The sequence below is a fragment of the Dreissena polymorpha genome, chromosome 1 (genome assembly GCF_020536995.1).
Source record: "Dreissena polymorpha isolate Duluth1 chromosome 1, UMN_Dpol_1.0, whole genome shotgun sequence".
NCBI lineage: Eukaryota > Metazoa > Mollusca > Bivalvia > Myida > Dreissenidae > Dreissena > Dreissena polymorpha.
Genome location: NC_068355.1, coordinates 69,227,925 through 69,251,559, shown reverse-complemented (window position 1 = coordinate 69,251,559; position 23,635 = coordinate 69,227,925). Strand labels below are relative to the sequence as shown.

The 23,635-nt window shown below is 33.3% G+C and overlaps 1 protein-coding gene across 1 annotated transcript; it reads left to right on the top strand.

The window, feature by feature from the left end:
• The first annotated feature begins 1,045 nt into the window (after positions 1–1,045).
• On the top strand, positions 1,046–2,332 carry LOC127880521 (G-protein coupled receptor 161-like). The gene is made up of 2 exons (XM_052427867.1): positions 1,046–1,601; positions 2,223–2,332. Exons 1-2 carry the CDS (start codon positions 1,046–1,048, stop codon positions 2,330–2,332), a joined length of 666 nt encoding a protein of 221 aa, XP_052283827.1.
• Positions 2,333–23,635: the final 21,303 nt, after the last annotated feature.

Genomic DNA, 23,635 nt, shown 5'->3' with positions numbered 1-23,635 from the left:
CGGCAGCAAGCAATTTTTCTTCATATTATTGTGAGCGACATACGTGTCTGAAATTCTTTGATAATAGTAAAAATCCAGTAGTCAGTGCGGGATTCGAATCAGGGACCTATACATCTCTAAGCCAGCGTTCTACAATTACATAACTATTCCCTCAAACATTAGTTATAAAAAATGCAAACAATAAAGAAGAATTGTAAGAACATACTTTATGGAAAAGATTTTTTCACTTTCACTTATGTTGTAAAATCCTTTTAGTTATTATTATTACGAAAACAGTTAAAACAAATCTTCATTCAACCAAATAGGAATAAAAGAACAAATTAAGAAGAATAAAACAATACATATTATTACACATTGACTCACATGTATTTTGATGTTTATTATATATTAGATCTTATTATTTTTGATTTAAGAGAAAAACACAGAAGAAAACCTGTATAAGAAATTGCACTTTTAAAACACTAAATAAACCCTGTAAAGAACAAATGTGGAAGAAACTAAATAAACAACAAAATGGTAAATTTATAAAAAGCATGTTTAAACGTTAACAATTTCAAAAATGTGTTCCATAGTGAAAGAATAAACGTAATTCATGACAGGGCGCTTCTATTTTCAATATTCCCATACTCCTTGCTGCTGTTAAATCAAGATATATCTAATATTGGGAGAACGGAAAAGCAAACTGGAATGCTAAAGCGCTACGAGGCTGTCTATTTATTGGAGCTGTAGCTTTCCGTGAGCCACACTAAAGGCGATGCCTGTTAATATTGAGTTGTATTAGTTCACATGAGCCATTGGGAGCTATCAAGTATTTTTCCCAGAATTTTCTTTCCAGGGAAATTGTTATTTCGAGGACAAGATTCACAGTGATTGGACGTAAATTGTGTTTCGCATGGAGGATATTTACGTCCACAAAACTGCAACTGCTTCTTATACACTTCGATGAAGTGGTAATAAATAACCGTGAATTGAATAAAGCATTTTGTAGACAACATAAATGTGAAATAGTGTATAGTGTAAGTTATTTGTTTAAGCGCAAACAATGATGACTGTGAATTTCACAAACCAGTCAGTTATTTACAACGACGATCCACTCTACATATCAGACGAAAAATTAAGTGCTTCTAACCTGGTTGTTTTTACAATTTTTATGCTCATTATATTTGTGATCAGCTTAGTGGGTAACGTCTCTGTTTTTGTGATTTTTTACAAAAGACCAAACTTCATAACAATATCAAACAGATTTATTATTAATTTGTCAGTGTGCAATTTATTACAAACAATAATATCTATGCCGTTTGCGCTTGCTTCAATGATAAGACAGGAATGGTTGTTCGGATTCATCTGGTGCCAATGCTCAGGTTTCCTGATGAACGCAATTTTTGCAGCCAGCACTTTAACGTTAGTTGTGATCGCTATAGACCGATATTGTGCCGTTGTAAAGCCCTTACACTATTCATTGCACCTTACACGCAGACGTGCAACTTCGATGATTCTTGGTGTGTGGGTGCTGGCAGTCATTTGTTCAATACCACCATTAGTTGGATGGAATAAGTATAAATTCCAGCGGGACAAAATTGCGTGTTTGCCGATTTCCTCTAGTAAATCACTCAGTGACGTGACTTACACATTGGTTCTTGTATGCTTTTGTTTTATTATACCATCAGCCATAATTATTTGGGCATATTGTGTACTTTTTAAAGCGGCCCGCACTAACAATGAAAAGGTTAGACGAAATAGTACAATAGCGAATGGATTAAATGATATACCTCAAGACCTGCCATTGCAACGCGGCAAAAGAAACAGTTCGGTGCAACTGTTTATACATAGGCTTAGCAGTGCTGGAAGAACAGGGACTGTGCTTTTACATAAGGATGAAAGAAAAGCTGCAGTTACAAGTTTTATGATTTTGTTCACTTTTATCCTTTGTTGGTTATTGTATTTCATAATAATCATCCTCGAATGCCTTCTGTATTATCCAGAACATATCGACCCTACTGTGAAAACACTGTCCGTCATTTTAGCGCTGTCGAGTTGTGCTATCAATCCTCTAGTTTACGTTTTTCGCTGTAAGCTACAGCGACAAGAATTTAAAAGCATTCTTGGCTTCAAGACTCAAATTTTATTATGCAACGGCATGACCGCCAACGGCCATGGAATATCTCGTAGATCCAGTGTCAATACACAATATTCTCGGTGTACCCCCTGCATTACTCGTGAAGGAAGTCAGGAGTCCGATGTCATAGAATTCTTGCAGAATGTCAACACGACTGCATCTCTGAATTCGATGGCTGTACAGGAGGAGGAGGAACACTCCAACAGCATCAGTTAAGGCTCTTACAATCTGAGATGAATTATTGAATACGGTTGTACGGCTTTCAATATTTACTTTTAACTTAATTATGCGGTACTAATTGATAATGATAATAATTGTCAATGTATACACAAAGTTGTTTGAACCTAATTGGTAAAAGACTAACCAGAGATTAACAACAGTTAAACACATTAACAGCATTGGTATTTGCCTTTTTTAGTTTGATCGATCGAAAATCATGGACCCTTCATGCACATTTAAAACGTCGATTAGATTAAATATATGTATTTCTTTAAATCATAAAACAATTTAATTAAATAGTTTTGCTAATAGTGTTGTTACGTCTTTTCTAAAATACATATAACTATTACACTTGATGTAAACTGCAGTGGCAGTAGCTTAAAATATGATAAGCATGTGTTTGGTACAGCTTTTGTGTTAATATTTAAAACATACATGCATTGCTCCACTTGGTATTAATGTAAAGAAGCATTCCGTCTATTGATGTAATATTTGTTTGCCCTTGTATAGATATGATAACACGCGATGTATAGTTTAATTTACAACTCTTTCACAAATGCTTCTAAAGTACTTCATTATTAGTTTAATGTATCATATATTTTAACATTCAGTTAATTGTATAGCTCATAACCCTTCTCTTTGTGTGACAGCACATACATAAGATGTGATAATTTTATAACAAGGACAATCAAAATAAGTTTAAACAGGATTTAAAAATAAACTGGTTTTAGAATATTCTGTCTGCAGCAGCAACCTGCTTGAAATATAACCTTGAAATCCACACTGTTAACCGGCCAGATTTCCATGTAATTTTATTAGGATTATTGGTTCCTTTGCGTATCGATGGGCAATATGGGCATGTTCAATTATTCATAAGAGGTAACAAGGTGACGTGTAATTTTGGTAATTTAAAAACAAAATCAATGGGAACGTTATTTTTTCTTTTGATACATGTCCATGGGTTTAATATGTTGAACATGTCGCCGCTGCGTTAGATTTTATATCTTCACAAGTGATTTTATGGTAAAATAGTTTAAATCACATTTATTAAGTTTTTATTATCATTCAACATTGAAACATTATGATGACATTTATTTAAAGTTGTCTGTTGAAAACGTATGGACCATTTAATGTACGCAATATAATCTTGTGTTTTGTAAAATAACTGTTAAGTTGCGTAACTAATAATGGATAGTAGCAACTTTGTTATTTTTTATAAAACCATACCATGTTTTTTTACAGTTGTTAGGTATACAGTAGATATAATTGTATCAAACGGTTGTAATAAATTTCTACACGACGATGTTGTGTTTCTTCTGTGTACCCTGTATTTTTATCTCTGTCGGTTCCAAATGGTACTCCGGGGTAAATGTCGACTGTGTTTTTACTAGAATTGCTTTTAAGTAATAAATATTGATTTTCAGAAAAACATGAGAGGTCGATAAAGTCCATTATGTTTCAGTACTGTTTTGTTCGTGCTTAGTGTTTTGTTGTGCACATGTTGATTTAACATTACATATACTAGTTTATTAAACGGATGTCAGATTGCGACTGATGTGCAAATCTCGATTGCTGTTTCCATGTCCGAAGTCAAGGATGAATCACTTACGATTTATAACAAAATTGAATGATAGAACTTTTATTATCTAAACGAAATTCATTGAAGGAAAATCTTCTTGTAATGTTAAGTGTTGAATACAGCAGGAAGTAACAGCTATATTTTTGATCAATATTCTCTAAAATTGTTTCAGTCTTTGTAAATATTTTATTAGCAATCCAAACACCTTTGTGTCTTTGTAGGGAAACATAAAAGTATATAATTGGTATGTTTGATATAATTTGGAATTAATATAAAATATAATCGCAACATTTTAACAGTGAAGAAAAAGGATTCAAAGTTTTGCCGATTGAACAGTCTTTTTTTATAGAAAACATATGCACATAATATAAGTAATATTGTTTCAATAAATTTATTAAGTGTATAAAGTCAATTGTGTAATAGATCAAGCATTTTCGTTTTCATATAGTAGCCTTTTAACGAAACCTCATAGAATGATCTGCGATTTCTGAAACTGCGGTATAATTGTGATTATTTTGCTATAACTTACTGACAATCATTATGATATATTAATGCATTAAAATATTTTAATCGATGGATAAGTAAAAACAATGTAGTTTTTACTTGTGTAAGTATATATTTGTAACTATATTTATTTGTAATATTTGTAATATATTTGTAAGTATTATACTGTGTCATAAAAATGTGTTTGTGTTATACCGTACATTCTGTAGAATAAGTTATACACTCTTTAAATAAAATCATTATCATAGTTGATGATTGTATAGTGATATGTATTATTGATTTTAATCTTTCATGTATATAAAAATCCCTATCTCCCAAAACCGATGTAATTGCATCGTCAATCACCTGTTTCTAGTTTGTATTTATTTTCTTTATTAGTGCCTCATCCAATTTGATTGCAGATCGTATGAAACACTAATAATACGAATAAAAAAAGTATGTACATTTTAGTAAAATATTTAATTGTTTAACATGTATTTGTCTTTATAAAATTAAAAAAACTTAACTCGGTGGGATGTTTCTTCTCACAATCTTTTCACAATAACCCAACATAGAAATAAATCGCCGAAAGTATAATATCTACTTTCTTTAAAACTAATTTTATCAAGTCCGGTTTATGTAACGAAAGTTGATACTAATTAATAGTTTCAATAATATATACAAACAAACAATAACGAAGACAAACATAGAATACACTCCCGTTGGTTTTGTGTGACTGTAAATAAACACATTTCATTGAATACATATAATTTCCAAGTAATGCACTTGGATTGGTTTACATGTCCGTTCCTTTTCCAGCATACACTTGAAGGCAAATGAAATTTCACAATCATTGATATTTACTGTGTCAAGTGTTATTGCTCAGCTAACACATTCGTAAGTGATGTTTGGTTAATTAATCGTTATCTCAAACCAGAACGGAGCGGACCTAATGTTTCCATTCCATTTGAATTAACACCCTTATCGCTATTGTCTGGAAACATCAATACAATCAAAATACTGACAGTACTGGTGTGACGTTGCTTTTGAAGAGGATTGATATAAAAGCATCTATTTAAGTTTATCTACATCACCACACTTGTGTATGTGGGTACGAAAGTTTTGGGTAGGAAACAAATGGGTACGAAAATTTTGGGTACAGCAATTATGCCCAACAAAAATTAAGAACATAAAAAGATTTGGTTACGAAACAAATTTGGGTAGGTGAAAAATTGGGTACGAAAAAAAATTTTGGTTACGAGCAAAAATTTGGGTACGAAAAAATAATTGGGTACGAAAAAAAGGGTACGAAAAATGTAGGGTACGAAAAAAAATTGGGGGTACGGGGAAGTAGTACCCGTGGGGAACTTGATCCTTTCAACGAAACCGGGAGGCGGGTTAGATTCTCGATCAAATATAACAAGAAATATCTTTAAAAAGTTATTCGACGTGTATTTTCTGTACCACTTATCTTAAAAAATTGTCTGTTACAGTAAAAAGTTTGTGGGTTATAACATTACGTTTCATCATATAAATTCAAAACTTGACATGCTCTTTAATTACACCATGCTCTTTAATTTCACATGTATATCATACCAAACTTTATATTTCGTTGTTTGCTTTCCTAAGTAAATGATGCTTTGTGTACGGACGTGATTTCACATTCCCATGTGCATGAACATATACTTTTTCTCTTTTGATTATTGATCTTTTTCTCTATTTCAATAAGCTTAGGCATGTGTGTTCGTTAAGTACGGCAATAATTTCATGATGATTCCCGATCGAAAGTGGGTATGAGCACATAGTCGTAAGAGCACTTGAATACGTGAGTTCGCCCATGAACACATGGTAAGGTTAACTAAATCTCCGCGATGTGACCTAATATGTGCTTAAAACAGCAAACAATATCCAACAAACGAATGAATTGTCAAACAAAGTATGTGCACTGATGTGGCTCTGTAATTTATGTTTGAAAAGTGTATTAAATATGCAAAATGAGAAAGCACGCAGAAGAGCGAGTTTCACAGATATGATACGGCTATTATGCTGCTTATATACCTTAGTTGCTACAACGTTTACAAATGGCAGGTTCGAAATAATTCGTTTTCTTTACACTCATAATCGCGTTGAAAGTTAATTATACACGTTTTAATTCGCAATTTATTAACTGAATCACGACAAATGTCAAATACAATACAGAAAATGCATAGTTGTTTCATTGATCTATAAACATTTAATTGATTGAATATAACAGATTTAAAATTAACGTTTTCAAACTATTATTAAATCTTTTCCCAGAATAAGCTGTCCTATTTATAGCTGAGCTTCTTATACCTTTATTAATGATAATCAGCGAGGTATGCCGATTAGAAAAATCGAGCTATCTCAATCGGACTGGCTCGGTCTTTTACATAGGTTGCCATTGTGAAGAATTTTTTCATGATATGATAACTTAGACGATGCTTCGCAGCATCGTCAAAAATGGAGTACCACATTACTTATTTCAGTTACCGAATAAGATAATTAATTCACATAACGTTGACACAATATTTCTCGAAAGAAACTGCTCTTGGTTAACAAGCGTCAGAGCGAAACAAAATTCCAAAAAAGTAAATCCCGGAGATGCTCTCATGTACTAACTATATACATAATAACTCAATATATAACTTCATATAAATCATGTTTTTTCTAACATTATTTCATCTATTTTTATGACACATTGACTGATCAAACTGTTTTGAGATTGATCAAAGATTGTATTTATCCATATCTGGATCTGCCAGTGATCTGGGTTAACGCTTATTTAGCACCGGGAAGCTTTGAATTGGTTTGGTATAAGGCTGTTGATCAAGTTCGAGCTCTTTTCGGTTGCATGTTTAATTGCCTAACCTAGAATATATAGACGCAATAGGAAGTAAACTAGCGCTTTAATAAAAGTATTTTGATTCGAAGTATACAGAAATAAAACGTCGAGTTCATGAGTGTCTAGACTGGATGTGGGCAAACGTTACAAAGAAGCGGATTATGGCGCTGTCTAGAATTTAAAAAAAATCTGAAAGAGCAACAGAGGCTCCACTCACCCGTGCAATGAAAGAATTGCAAACGCCAAACATTCAGTCCACATACAACCAAAATACATGCTTAATGTTTTATGGCTGTGACACGCTCGTATGTAATTTGAATATAAGTCACATGTCATTCTGTTTTTAAAAATTTCCGTGTCTCCGTGCTTTGAACAAATGATTGTATAACAAAACAATTCCGAACAGTTTGAAAACATTCTAATGCATTGTTGTTCAGTGTGTTTTTTAAAATATATATTACCTTTTATATTATGTAAGGGGAACCACTGAGATATGTTTGGTCTTGTTTGATTATTTATCAGGTACGAGAATTTGAAGTGTTTTCATTTACAAACCTGACGAGATATCATAAAACAACAAATTAGTTACTGGTTATTTACCATTATTTTATATGTATACCTCTTGCAGGCAGTTGTATAAACTATCCTCGTTCTGCAATCTGTGAGGCACGAAAAAGGCCATGAAGGTCCTGTTGTCTTACCTGAACAAAGTGGCCTCGTTAAGTTACCAGCAGTGCATATGGAATGCCACGTTATGAAATCTGAATGCACGGGTTGTCCTTTGTAGTTTCTTACGCCTGAAAGTAAGGCGGACATACATGGTTTTGCCTTGTCGAAGCATAAGCCCTTCACTGATAGGCAACAGAACATCAGTGAAACCTATTTTTTTTTAAAGCAATGGAGTTTGATTTGCTATATCTTAATTGTTGCGTACATATGTTTTTCTTTTAGCATGTGTATAATCATATATAACGTTATTTGTTGGTAACCAAAATAAATAATATTCTTTGTTACATTCTAATATAGTTTATATATATATAAAGTAGTTGTGTTTCAGAAGAACGGTTTTACTCTCTTTGTTAGAAGATGTATTTGCTGTCGATAATAAGACACAAATTACCTTAAGAGTTTGTTTAAAGTTGCGAGTAGAATAATTTTGATTATGTAATAATTGTTTAAATTATCTAAATATCATCACTTACGTGTCACTAATGGGTTAAGACCTTGTTGTGTGGGAAACATGTTCAGCCGGTACCATGGTTTCTGTGTCATGTAAAATTATCGGCCATTTTCGTCCACTTATTTCTAATGAGTTCACTCTACTTCCATTAAGACATCATTTATCTATTACATTGTTTCGACTATTTAATTATATTCAAACATTATATTATTCTACGCCTCTTGTGAAACAAAATAGTCGAAAACTTTGACAATCAAAGCTCAGTAAAACTCTCAACTTGATTCAGCGAACCAATCGCTTCCTGAAAGAAACGCTAGTTATATGTGCCCCCAGCGTTCGCATGTGCAGTTATCGATCAAGCTTTTTGCAAGAATCGAATGCAGCTATATAAGCAACAAATGATTGAGTATGTTACTCTTGAGACCTCAAAGGCAAGTGGTTAAATATTGGAATAGCTAATAATACTTCATTTGCAGTAGACAATTAATATGTTAATGGTAATTTATGTCCATAAATATCCGAGCATGTTTTCATGTGTATGTTCCATCAAATTTAAATACTTGTTATATTGTGTGTTTTTTTCGAGGTATAAATTGATGAGACGTTGAAAAGTCGTTCACATGTGTATCTAAAATACAAGTTTAACTGACAAACATATGAATACTATTTTGATTTTACGACTCATTTTTAATACTTATTAAAGCTTAATGTGTATCAAACAGCAAATTCAGATCCATTTTGCATCCATCAGATACATTTTTCAAATTATCAGTCCAAATCGATAATGTGCTATGAGAACAGCACATAAGAAAACCATTTGACTAGACATCTGACCACCTCCTCGGAAATTATTGGTTACTAAAACCGCATTTATTGATCTTACATATAGTATAGAAATTGTAAAGTCACTCTTTAAAGTCACTAAAACAATGGCAAAACGGAAAGCATAAAATGTGAGTCGCGTTTACACCAAACATAAAGAAATTTAATTTTTAGCTACCCAACTGATAAACGACAGTTATTATGTTGCTCATATCAACATATTAACAAGTGTACAGACAGTTCAGAGAATGCAACCACATATTTAGGAAGAAACAAGTCTTAGACCAGCACCTATTGCCCACATTATACATAGATTAATCATTTACATAATGTTCATATCACAATAAATAATATTGGTGTGAGAAAAACAAAGTCGACAAAGTATTCACCAATATTATATATATATATATATATATATATATATATATATATATATATATATATATATATATATATATATATATATATATATATATATATATATATATATATATATATACAGTGTGACATAAAGCACATATAAGTCGTAAACAAAAAACGTTCAATTACTTGTCTTCTTCAGCTGCCAACTAAATGCCCAGTGCTAATTTCCTCGCCTTAGGACTAATATATACTTACATTTATCGACCAGTACTGAAGTTTATGATAGATTATACATCAATAGAAGTTGACAAAAGAAAAAAATTCCCAAGAGACTATTCTGACAGAAGCCGAGACAAACAACCAAAGCTAAGTCAAAAATCAAACTTGATTATAGCGCCATCTTCAACCCGGTCGTTTTCCGAGAGAATATATATATATAATATAATACATATATTGGATACTTATGTCTGATGGGGGATGCGTATGGGAATTCTTCAAGATTTGTATATATTACGATGACATGAGATTCGTGACAACGTTATAATTTCACATATTAACTTTCGCTCTCGTATGGTATGCCATTAATGAGGGTTTATATCCCATACACATTCAATTACTTACAGTGTAACTAATATTACGCAAGTTACCTTTGTGCATTCATGTTTTTATTGTTTGTTTGCATAGGTGCATTTGATTTGAAACGCGCATTAGGTTTGTGATACATTCAGCTGAAAGTGTGTGATTCCGCGCGCCCTCAAATCGATTTAAACCCCTATTTTTTATCATTTTTTTATTATAGTTAATATTATGTTATTAAAGTAGGGAATTACAACGAGAATTTCTCTCCTGATAAATAATCTGTAGTTGATTGGTTTCTATAGTTATTACTATAACAGTTTGCATTGTGTGTTGTGGCTGCATTAGAACAATGTAAGTATAGTTCTGTCGTTTCAGGCTTTTTTTGGTACAGCTATTTTGTGCTACCAGAATGACGCAAACTGACGAACTTTTCTTACAACCTATAACACATTTATGAAGATACATCGCAAAAAATGGATACCGGCATATGTATGACAGATGGACCATATTTCGTTTTATACTTATACGTTAAACACATCTTCGGTAATAGATTGTATATATTTCCGATAAAAACGCAAATTGGAAACTTCCGTCGTAATATTTTCATCGCGCGTAAAGTTTTGGCGTTCATGTTTCATTTTCTATATGCATCGTCCTAGATGCGCATTTGGTTCGTCATAAATTTGGTGAGTATATTAAATTTATGTTAGTTTTATCAGTTTGATTGTTTTAGTATGATTTACATACTGTTTGAAGGATTATTATCGAATCCATCATGTCATCATTATTTATTAATGTAGTTTCTTTTACAAACGTATTACTAATGCATGTTTAATAAGTTGTAATAAAAATAAAAATGAACCATACATCAGTAATTCAATACTTTTCTGTTACTAGAGACATATGCTGGTAATACTGTGTCATATAAAAAAACCATATCGTTTTCACAATATAAGTCTGATGTATAAACGGGGTATAAAAGTCGCATTGCGAATTGGTTTGCGACCAGTGAGAGTATGGGATATCACTGCAGTTTTGCTTTATGCTGCCATATTCAGCCTATCGATATACGATCGACAGTAGGATGGGCAACATATCATATCAGTGATTCGGTTTTTCATCTCATAAATTTGCTTAATGACAATTTATCCGAGATATCAAGGGCATCATTGGAAAAGTCACATTGACACCAGTTCTTCCTTTGGACATGCAATCATCGCCTTTAACATATATTGTCGTATTCATATATACAAGTATCACAGTACAAATTTGTTTGCTAAAAAAATAACACGATTTACAACACAACCAATTGTATAATATATCAACAATACGCTAGTTAATTTATTGATAAATGTATATGTCACGATTTGTATAAAGGGTACATTGAGCTTATATTGTCAAGTATTTTCACTGCCACAAAGATTCCCTATCAGCAGAACGGTCACCAAATTGTTTATATAATGTAAGGTGTATTTCAAATGGCGTTATGAATAGTGTAAAAGGAAGGTAAGGTGTATTTCAAATGGCGTTGTGAATAGTGTAGAAGGAAGGTAAGGTGTATTTCAAATGGCGTTATGAATAGTGTAGAAGGAAGGTAAGGTGTATTTCAAATGGCGTTATGACTAGTGTAGAAGGAAGGTAAGGTGTATTTCAAATGGCGTTATGAATAGTGTAGAAGGAAGGTAAGGTGTATTTCAAATGGCGTTATGAATAGTGTAGAAGGAAGGTAAGGTGTATTTCAAATGGCGTTATGAATAGTGTAGAAGGAAGGTAAGGTGTATTTCCAATGGCGTTATGAATAGTGTAGAAGGAAGGTAAGGTGTATTTCAAATGGCGTTATGAATAGTGTAGAAGGAACGCAGTCACATATTGATATAACCAAGACCGGTCTGTAAAAACATGATCTCTCCCAATTACAACTAATACAAATAATATCATGCTATTGTAAAAAAGAACAGAATGTTCGATGGAATCTCATTTAGAAACACGGTAAGTAAAAAATAGTTAAGAATACGTACGATATAAGATAATGTCTTTATTACAGCTTGGTGTTTATTCGAATCTCACGTAGACGTACTTACAAAATATCTACGTTTGCTATAAAAAATCAAAACTTTGTATCAATCACTTTTGTTTGTTTTCATACTTTAATAGCTCTACGTCTTTCTTACATGTTTGTACATGGTTATGTTTAGCTTATAACTGTATTGGTGTCATGGGAATTGCTTTATGTTGTTTCATCGCTTTCATCCTCATCATCAAACGTTTTTCGTCTGTTCAAAAAACATAGAAATATAAATATTAAAACAGTTAATTCGGAATATATTTGAGTGTTGGAATAAAGTTACGCACCACATTCATCATATTTACAGTTTACCTTTGAACTCATCTGAAAACGGATATGAAAAGCAATGCGCGCTAGACATTATATTAAAAATATATACATGAATATAGTTTTTGAGAAGTACATATTACACACTAGATTAAGGTTGTATTGTGGGTTTCCGTTTAAGTTTTTGGTTTTTGAAAGTGGTCCACAAAAAATGAATCTTTGCCTTAACTGTTAAAGCTAAATGCATACACGAACGTCATGCGATATGCGCTGAGGGAATAATAACATTGGAATGAATATACCATTCTATGCCCGCTTAAGGCCTAGAGGGAACATCGGTAAGGAAATGGAACGTGCATGTGAGCGCCAAATGTTGTCAATCATTTAGCAATGGCTTCGCCTAAACGTGTAATATAATACACTTGGGTTTTTAATGTGTCTTAAACGACAAAAGTGTTACACAAACAAACCACCAAAAACGAGAAGTATTTCAGATACTGCATGTTGAATGGTTCACTGTAAACCTCATAACAATATGAAATTATTATCGTTTTGAAAAATACGACTTTGCCTTTGTAATGTGCACGTTCTTAGACAGTAAGGTAAAGGCAAAGCAAAACATATGTACGGTGCAGTTGCTTTGTCACTTATATTTGTTGTAAATCTTCAGATTCCTCATTTCAGGTATGTATATGACGGGGATACTTTACGGAGTTCTCCGTAAAATTGGTAACTAACACGTCCTTCTTTCCCTTAATAAGTTCGTTTGTTAAAATTATTCAACCATATGCGTTTCAGTGTCGATGTTCTAAATTGCATTATTGTGTATTATAAGTTCGATTACTAGTTCATGTAAAATGGGTAACTAGCTTAAAAAATTATGTTTATGAAATGTTCCATTAAGTACACAATCCTCGCACTGATTTATTAAAACAAATTTATAATGTACATATCAAAAACATGGAGCTCTAGAAAACAGTTTGTTGTTGTGTCGTGAATACTTACGTTTGTATGTCTTTCCTCGGAAGATAAATAAAAAAATATTAAAATGCAGTCTTCAAGCAGTTGGCACAAACGTTTGGCGAGTATATCACGTTTTCTCCTAGAAATAAAGTGTTTATGGTGGTCTAAATGTCGTTCATTATTGAAACGGATATTTGTAGAGACCGGAATATTGTACAGACAACACTCGAACAGAACATTGCATAATATTTGCAAATTATAATTGCAAATCAATTAACTTAGTGTTGCCAAGTTCGAGACTCACAATCAATATGTTCAATATTGTTTCGTTTAAGAACTTTAATCGAACTTGAACGATTTTCTAGACATAATATGATATATTGAAACGTGCACAACAAGTTTGCAAAATACTATGATCGTTTGTTCAAAGATACTGCTTGTAGGGGTAGCACCACTGAAAATTCAAATTCATGCGAAATGGTAATTTCGGTACTAGTTCTTCTTCAACATGCACAATAACATTCGCAAACATACAATACAATCAATAAAAGGACTTCAAAACAATTGAAATAATATATCAAGTCAATAACGCACGAGTCAATAAGAAATACGAAGACATTGTACAAAATCATTAAGCTAAGTAAACCGGAGACGTGCGGTTAACAAAATAGTATACGCAGCTTCATTCGAACATGCGACAATTAAAGAAAAAAATCCTGTTTGTCCGATTATTTACCGATATACTATTTATCGCATTTGTTAACAGTAATATACAAATCATTTCAGTTCTAGAAATAGGTTGATAAAATTTATGTTTTTTACCGTCAAAAAATATTTAGGCCGGCCTTTTGATCGCGGTCGGAATACAAAATATTATTTTGCCCAAGAATTGTAATAGATGACAAAACTCTTAAGTCATGAGTTGGTCATCAATAATTGTGAAAATGAAATGACACTTGAAAAGGGGTTTAATGCATCTGCGTCACGTGCGGACTGCACAGGCTAATCAGAGACGACACTTTCCACCTAAACTGGATTTCTGCTAAGGAGAGACTTACGCCAACGAAAAGCGTCATCAAATCGGATAGTATCGTCCGTGATTGGCATGTGAGGACTGAGCGAGTGCGCCAAGTGTCGGCTGCAAAAATTTAGCTCTGATAAAACGTTGGATGAAATTGATTATCTGGACTTGTAAAATCTGGATTTTCGTCACAGTGTTACATGAACATATAGCAAATACTATTTGCTTATTTGTAGTTAGTTTTTCATTTATTAAGTGAATTAATTAGATGAAAATAAACTCATTAATAACGTGTATATAGCTTTATACTTCGTACATACATTGTTCACCTTTAAGTGAGCGAAAAATCAAGGGATTATGTCGTTCATTCAGTACAATAGAAATCAATTACTGAATTGTGCAGGTGTGGAAGGAAAATTGATAAAACCGGGCAATGAAACTCTTTCATTATTGAAATTTGACAGTTTCATGCAATAAAGAGGATCCTGGGGCGGTAAACATTAGCTGAAACGAAATCAGGACATACACCAGGGTGTTCACTTGGAGAATATTGAATTACTACCAAGAGAAACTCCTACAATAACCAGTAACTTGTCAAATACAACAAAACCTCTGCAAACCGCCCAAATGACGACCATTCATTATAACCTTATAAAAGTCAAAATTGAAACTAAAACCACCGTTAGCGGGCAGAAAAAAACATCAAAATATGCAACATAAAGCCTTGATTTGTAAAAAGAAAGACAACGATTTTATATCAACTACTGAGTTTGTTCTTGTAGCTATAACAGAAACCTGGCTTGGCACATCTACAGATAAAACCTACTTTACCGAGCTATTATCTGAAGGCTTCCAAATAAAACATGTACCACGTCCCAGTGGTCGCCGTGGGGTGGAGTCGCTCTAATACACAAGACTAGCATTGAAATAAAAGTCTTGGTTTCAACTAAAGACACTGACAAACAATAAAATACCTTTGAACACATTGACTGTAGTATAAAGATTTAAGACTACTCTCTATGATTGGCTGTGATCTACAGACCACCTCCATCAAACGACAATGGCTTGAAATCAAGTACTTTCTTAGAGGAAGAATGGTCCCAGTTTTTATCAAAATATTCAACAACAGATAAACATCATTTTTACCGGCGATTTGAATTTCAACCTTGACGATCCGTCTGATAAAGATATTCTAAAATTCAATAACTTACTCCATTCTTTTGGTATGATGCAGCATGTAAAAGAGCCAACACACGTACGAGGACACATTCTGGATGTTGTGATCACTAGGGACACTGTGGGTACGGTATCCAACGTAGTTGTTACCGATCCTGAACTTTCAGTTAGCTTAGGAAGCATTTCTAAAGACCATAATGCCGTCATCTTCAATGCAAAAGCATCAAAGCCAGCTCCGGTAAGAAAGACTGTAACCTTTCGGAAACTACGAGCGATCAGTATTGAAACATTTAAACAGGATAACACAGACAGAAATACAATTTGAAAATATACATGACCCTGAAACCCTTGTCCAAACTTATGATATTAAATTTTCAGCTTTGGTAGACATTCATGATCCATTAAGAACAAAATCTATAACCCTGCGGCCGACTTGCCCGTGGTACAGAGATGAGCTTCATATCGCTTAACATATCAAACGAAATATTGAAAGAAAATGGCTAAAATCGAGACTCACTATTGAAATTTATAAAATCAACTGCGCCAAAATGAACAAAATGTTGAAAAAGCACGTGTAGATGTTTATTCAGATAAAGTAACATCGTGTGGCCGTAATCAAAAGAGCATGTAAAAAATCACAATATACTAACTAGATGGTTCATCTGAAATAGATCTACCGTCTGGCAAAACATCCAATTAGTTAGCACAAGATTTCAATAATTTGTTCATAGATAAAGTTGAAGGTATCAGAAAAGATATTTCTGAACATGCCCTGTCTTATTCAAATTTAAAACAGAGTAATGATAATAACCCAACAGCAGAAACATGCAGTTTGACACATTTCCGTCCGACAACTGAGGAATAAGTTGAAAACTCATCATGCAATCCCAAAATAAATCTTGCGAGCTTGACCCTATTCTAACTTGGCTCCTGAAAGAATGCAAAATTGAACTGCTACCAATACTGACAAAAATCATCAATCTTTCGATGGAAACAACAAGTGTGCCAAGATCCTTTAAAACATCACGTATAAGACCTTTATTGAAAAAGCCCACCTTAGAGAAAGAAACACTACAAACACTACTATCGCCCGGTTTTGAATCTGCCATATGTTTCAAAAAATGGAGAAATCTTGTCAGCAAGAGAATAGATGAACATTTAACAGAAAACAATTAAAATGAGAAACAGAAACAGCTTTGTTAAAAGTTCAAACCGATGTTCTAAAATCATTAGATAAGAACAATGTCACTGTCTTTGTTATGCTGGATCTCTCTGCCGCTTTCGACACCATCGACCATAAAACCCTTTTAAACCGCCTAGAACAACAGTTTGGCTTTGCTGAAAAACCACTACAGTGGGTAGCTTCCTACATATCTGACTGCTTTCAAACGGTGAGCATTGACGACAAGGTATCAGAATCAGTGCTGCTGACCTTCAGCGTACCCCAGGGATCTTTGTTTGGCCAAAAGTTTATACTATGTATTTTGAACGTGTTTGGGAAATTTGCAAAAAGACATGGACTCGGGCATCACTTCTACGCCAATAACTCGCAGCTCTACCGCTTCGAACCCACCGATAGAGCAGCCCAGAACGAAACACTAAATCGAGTTGAAAAGTGCCCCTAAGATATCATCTCGTGGATGAATACAAATATGCTCAAACTTAACACCGAAAAAACCGTTGTCATAGTTTGTTTAAGTCAAAACAACGCCAAGTACGTATATGGGTTAACTGTAAAAGTAGGGGACTCGACAATTAAACCATCACAATACGTTCAAAATCTCGGTGCTTGGTTTAATTCTAGAATGAACATGGAATACAATATTAATGCTATAAGTAGATCATGTTTCGGTCAGATTAGGCAAATAGGTCACATAAGGTAATATCCTACACCAAATGCCGCAAAATCCTTGTTCAATTCCCTTGTCGCATCTCGGCTAGACTATTGCAATGCACTGCTGTATGGAAAACAAAAATCAGCCATCAAGAAACTACAAAATGTTCAGATCACTGCGGCGCGTGTTATCACACGAACATCCCGCTGTAGTCATATAACACCGATCCAAAAAGAATTACACTGGCTTCCAGTAAAAAAAAGAATTCACTTCAAAATACTTACAAATGCGTTCAAAGCCTTAAATGGGCAATCGCCTGTATATCTGAAAAACCTACTAGAAGTATATGAACCAAGGCGAGGTTCTTCGAGGTTCTTCAACACTGAATTCTTTCAAAAAGGCACTGAAAACTCACCCGTTGCTCTAATCTTATGCAATATAAGCAGTGGTTTATTCAATCCATTATATAAAAGCTCAATCAGCATGAACTGGAATTAACACTTTTAAAGGAAGCATAATTATTCCTTTGGGGGTTTGTGGACTCGTGTTAGTGATATCATGACGTTACCCTTGTCTCAATCAATCAGCATGAACTGGAATTAACCATTTTAAAGGAAGCATAATTATTCCTTTGGAGGTTTGTGGACTCGTGCTTATGGTATCCTGACTTTACCCTTGTCTCTGTTTTGTCTTGCTGAAATTTCTAATCTTTGATTACTGTGTATATTTTTTTTATTGTCTTATAGCTGTACACATAGAGTAGTTGTTATAGTGTCTTGTTGATCTATCTAATCTATGGTAAATGTGCATGTTTGTACGTAGTACTTATAGTATAATAGAGAACTTCTATAGTGCAATTGAGTACTTTTGATCGATTTCTTTTGAAACAGGGTTGCAAAATGTATTCGTATCTGCGATATGTCAAATGTTCTTATGTAAAGCGCACTCTTGCATGAAAAGGGCGCTATATAAATCCGGTATAATAATAATAAAATAATTAATAATAATAATTGCCCTGATGCGGTATCCATACGTTAACATCATCATTTATCAGATAATTACGAAATAGATTACCACATAAGTTCGGAATGCAGATACGGTATGCCAATGGCAGAAATGACCTTATCTCAAAGGTTATTTTCATAATTTGTAGGAACTGAAACATATTTGTGCGAGATTTGATTAGTAAGACTGACACTTTATCATTCGACTGATAAATGCGATCAAATTTTATTTCCATTTAAAGTGTGCACTCTGTAGAGCGCATGCCATGTGTTTCTTTAAAATTAAACATAGAATTTTATGGTCTATTATCAAACATATCATACAGCTTGATCCGATGGTTTCTGGCAACTCATCCGACAGTGCATTATCATAAATATTCATCATGCGGTAACGACATGTGAGTGCAAGGCCTGTACCACAGCTCATATTTTAATGATAATTCTCAAAATATTGACATGATAAAATGTGAAGACCATAATTGTATTCATTCATCAGATAATTGGTATTCAGTCGAGAATTGTACAATTACATGCCGCACTCTGTTAAGAGAACCTGTATAAAGCATTGCATGTGTCCTGAGCCCCGTGGTTAATGGCCCTGCCCTTGTAATTTATAACGATTTAAACGTGATTCTTGACAACAAGCGCAAACATATTGCCATTATAATATAAATATATGCTAAGTGTTCTGAGAATAAATATCGTTGTCTTCGTATCCGAGCTTTGAATTGTTCATGTCTAAAATCGATATTCGTTAATAATGCGACAGCTAAAACATCCCCAATTGATGAAATATATAACAGCCATACATAGCTAGATCAAAGATATATATTTATTACCATAAAAATAGATGAACAGAACAAGACAAGCGTTTTATTTGAGACTCGTACTTATAACATTATAACGAAAAAAATGTGCTTTAATACTATAAATCCATGGTCAGTTGTTATAGTAATTGTTCAACAGAAAATGCAAACATCGAATTAAATACCACGTATAGACTACGTCACATGTACATTGATAGCGAGGCTCATGTATTACACGGTTAAATATTTTGTATATCTATAGCATATTTTATATATTTTGCAAAATGTTGACGAACAAAGATATTCATAGATCCTATTAGAGAATTGAATTTGTATACTAAAGGTCCAACGTATAACTTTTTATCGAGACATCTCCGCCTCGTTGTAATTAAGCAATGACAAATGCATATAAATGATTCACGTCGTCTCGATCGCTGCTTTCACAATGCACTCAGAATCTTTCATTTCTTGGTATATTACTAAAACCATGACGGCCCGTGCGAATCCTTAAGGATTGGCACATTTACTAACGCTTTTAACAAATTTCCTTAAATTAACAGGCAATATGTCAAGATAACCTCCATAAATACAGGTAGTTTTAAAATGAGCGTAATGCGTATGAAAGGCACTTTAAATTTAAATAAACCTTGTCATTCTTGAATACAGTTGCTTATTACTCGTCGCTCATTAAAAACAACAGGAAAACACACATATGCTCAGGATTTAAAATTACCATTGAAAACCATACGTTTTTCGAACATTTATGTACACCCACTACAATTGACATTATTTTAAATCTTCTAAAGCACCATGATACAATTAGGAAATAATTATATTTTCGCTTTGCAAAAACTTACACCAACACGATATAGTTCTCACGATATACAACTCCCGCTAGTCCTCACGTAGAACAGCACGTTTTTGAAAACAATTATTCTAGTTTTAAAACTACTGATCAACATATTTCCCAGCTTTTCAAAAAATATATAAGAAAACTAATTCGTCATTATAATATGCATCTGCATCGAAATCGTGGATCGTACAAAAACGACGAATGATCTCGTCTTTAAGACATCGCGTCTTGATGTTTTATCTTCAAAACCTGGCCATTTGTGTAGTGAAATACTTTGACTTTAACAGTTTGTTAAATATAATACATATTCAAATAGAAATTAATAAATTCTTTAATGGTGAAAATACACATAAATACTTATGCATTTGTTGAGACAACGTACATTTCACATACATTCACAATCACATTGAAACAAAAAAACATATTAACATATTTTCTAAATCATAAATCCAACGCTTTGAATAATGGTAAACTTAATTATAAAAACAAAACATGTTTCATAACAGTCTGTGAATTTGACCTCAGTATGTCCACTTTTGTTCTGACATATTATCTTCTAAATTGAACCACTCTTGCAACCATTAAAATAAATACTCAAACGCGTAACAACGTTTTTCTGTAAAACGGTTTTCTTAAAAAGAAGCGTAACTTGAACAATTTGATACGAAAATGTTTGACTTTATTCTTTTACATTCTTTAACATTCATTCCGCATGGTTTTCTTCGCTCACAATAAAAAATGCAAAAGGGGGCATCTGTTCATTACACTTACTCCAATGAATGATGAGCGTAAAATTAATTAAACTTAATACAGGCATTCTGATTTTCCAGATCAAGTGCATTCAATGTCAGCCAGTAAAATATTAATTGATCATGACCACACGTATACAATCAAAAGTAACGAAACGAAAATCGGCACCAATCGCCATGCTTTTTCCAATAAAAAAGTAAAAATAAGCTAGATCGAATATATGTCATGGTCGTAATTGGAATGTCTGTTAAACATGTGTTTGCTTTGTTCAGGTGCACACTCAGTCATTAACCGACTACTAAAAGATCGTTAATGGCCCATGACATGTGATTCTGTATTTCTGCTGCCAGACTCAAAAGCTTGAAATACTGTGTTATCTATATCTAATTCCCTGCACGCTCTTTAAACAGTTAATAATACTTACAGCTATCTGAGGATTTCGCGCTTGAGTTTTGTTTTCGCTTGAAACAAAAACAGCTGCCTTTGTATTTTGCTATTTGAAATTAATGTTTAGCTTACGGATGAACTTTATTATCAGAGTGCACATAGTTTCGTTTTACTATTTGATGTTATTTGGATATATGACTGATCAGTTGATCATCTCCAATTGCAGAAAATGAACTGTGGTATTATGATAAACGGTGAAAATATATGTGTCCTACTTTACGCGGCGGACGACAAAGTATTTTTAAGCAAAGCTTGCAAATTTTCCAAAAGATGCTGAATAAAGTCGATTCGATGCATGGTACAAAATATGGCGCATGAAAGTAAATCCTTCAAAAATGAACGTAATGCATTTCATAAAACAAAGTTAACAACCAACAACATGTACCTTTAACATTGGAGAGCACGCTATAAACTTAACAAACAGTTATAAATACCTCAGGTGCATTATCAGAAACGTTGGTTTTCTCCGTCACCGCTAACACACTGGCGGAATCGGCATGAAGGGCTATCGGTGGGATTTTAAATAAAGCAAAAACAATTAACGGAATTACGTTTACCGTTTACACCAAACTTTATAACAGCAGTGTTGATTCTGTAATGGATCATAGCTTAGGGGATTGGGGATACGAAGCATACTCAAAATGTGACACTATACATTATAGGGCGATTTGCTCATTCCATGGTGTGCATAACAACGCGTCAAATATAGTAATTAACGGCGACGTTGGGTGGCAGACTACTACCGCAAGACACCATATATGGATGATTCGCCTGTGGGACCGTCTTTTTAAGATGCCAGACGAAATGTTAACAAAGAAATTATTTAATTGGGACTTCTTTCACAATAAGGGTTGGAAATCCGACATTCAACACATTTTACTGACTGAACCTCCAGCAATGTCGATGGGCAACATCTCACTAGATTGTTTACTCAGTCGGGTCATCGACATAAACAAATGGACACCGGGTCTTAAAACCGAGGCGAAACTTAGAACATATCAGCAAATAAAACATCAGTTTATGTGCGAAAACTCACGTGACAATGTGCCTCCCCGAAACAAATCAGATCAGTTATTGCACCGTTCGTAAATGAAACCTTGCCACTACGCCTTGAAACCGGGAGATTCTGACACTTGAAGGATGAAAAGCGGATGTGTTTACTGTGCAATGAACCACATAAAATCGAATCAGAGTACCACGTCGTATGTGCGTGTTCCGTTTAAACAAACCTGAGACTTATGTTTTATAATTCGATCATAGCAATAATACCAGACCTGATTCGTATGGACTATAATAACATACTTAAATGCCTAAAATGCTTATGACGGACAAACGAGTTTTAAATAAATTTTCTTTATTCATAATCGATTGTGACTTAAAACGAGAAAGTATATTTTGTGACGATATTACTGTATTATGGCTATTATACAAAATTGTAATGAAAATTAAAAATGCTATATCCTCTATCAAATCAGTGTTTATTTAACTATAAACTCTTAAATAGACATATGACGGCTACACTTATCCATGTCTAATAAGTGTCTCGTAAGCAATTTGCGTGGCCGGATAGAACTGTTTGATTTGAAATTGTAATTAATAACTTTTATTTGTAGGTACTATGTGCCACTTAAATAACCTTTTAAACTACAAACAAACTTCTACTCGCATGTGATTTTGGTTTGAGGTCAGCGTACAGAACCAATAGATTTTCATGCTCCCTTGGTCAAAATCTTAAAACGAATATTAAACTTAATCTTTCATAAAACATTATCTTAACATTGCAAATACAATTCAATTAAATTCATGGTAAACTGAAAAATGATGAATAAGTTAATAACCTGAGCAAAACAACACTAATTGAAATAAACAATTGGTTAAACAAAATGCCAACATACCAACATTAAACCGTTCCTTAACGAAGTGTCGTACAATATATCAAAATAATTCAAAGACTCTGTAGAAACATCATTGAATTCTAATCCAAACCACAAAACAAATTATAATAAAATATCAAGCTTCAAATATAACATTACACACAAACACTGGTTTGGTCTTCAATATCATTCTACCCGCAATACATATAATAGTAATCGCAAAGCGTATCATAGTAATAAAACCAATCAAATAAAAACAGCTTACCTCGGACTATTTATAAACACGTGTTGCACACATTTATTCGTTAACATAAATACACTTCTGAAAACAGATAACGTTGAATGCATTAAAATCAACATACAGACTACT

Excerpts from the sequence above, each read along its gene's own strand:
- LOC127880521 (XM_052427867.1), top strand. The coding sequence starts at position 1,046 with ATGACTGTGAATTTCACAAACCAGTCAGTTATTTACAACGACGATCCA. Across the intron at positions 1,602-2,222 it reads GTGTTTGCCGATTTCCTCTA|GAAGTCAGGAGTCCGATGTC; the intron begins GTAAATCACTCA and ends TTACTCGTGAAG.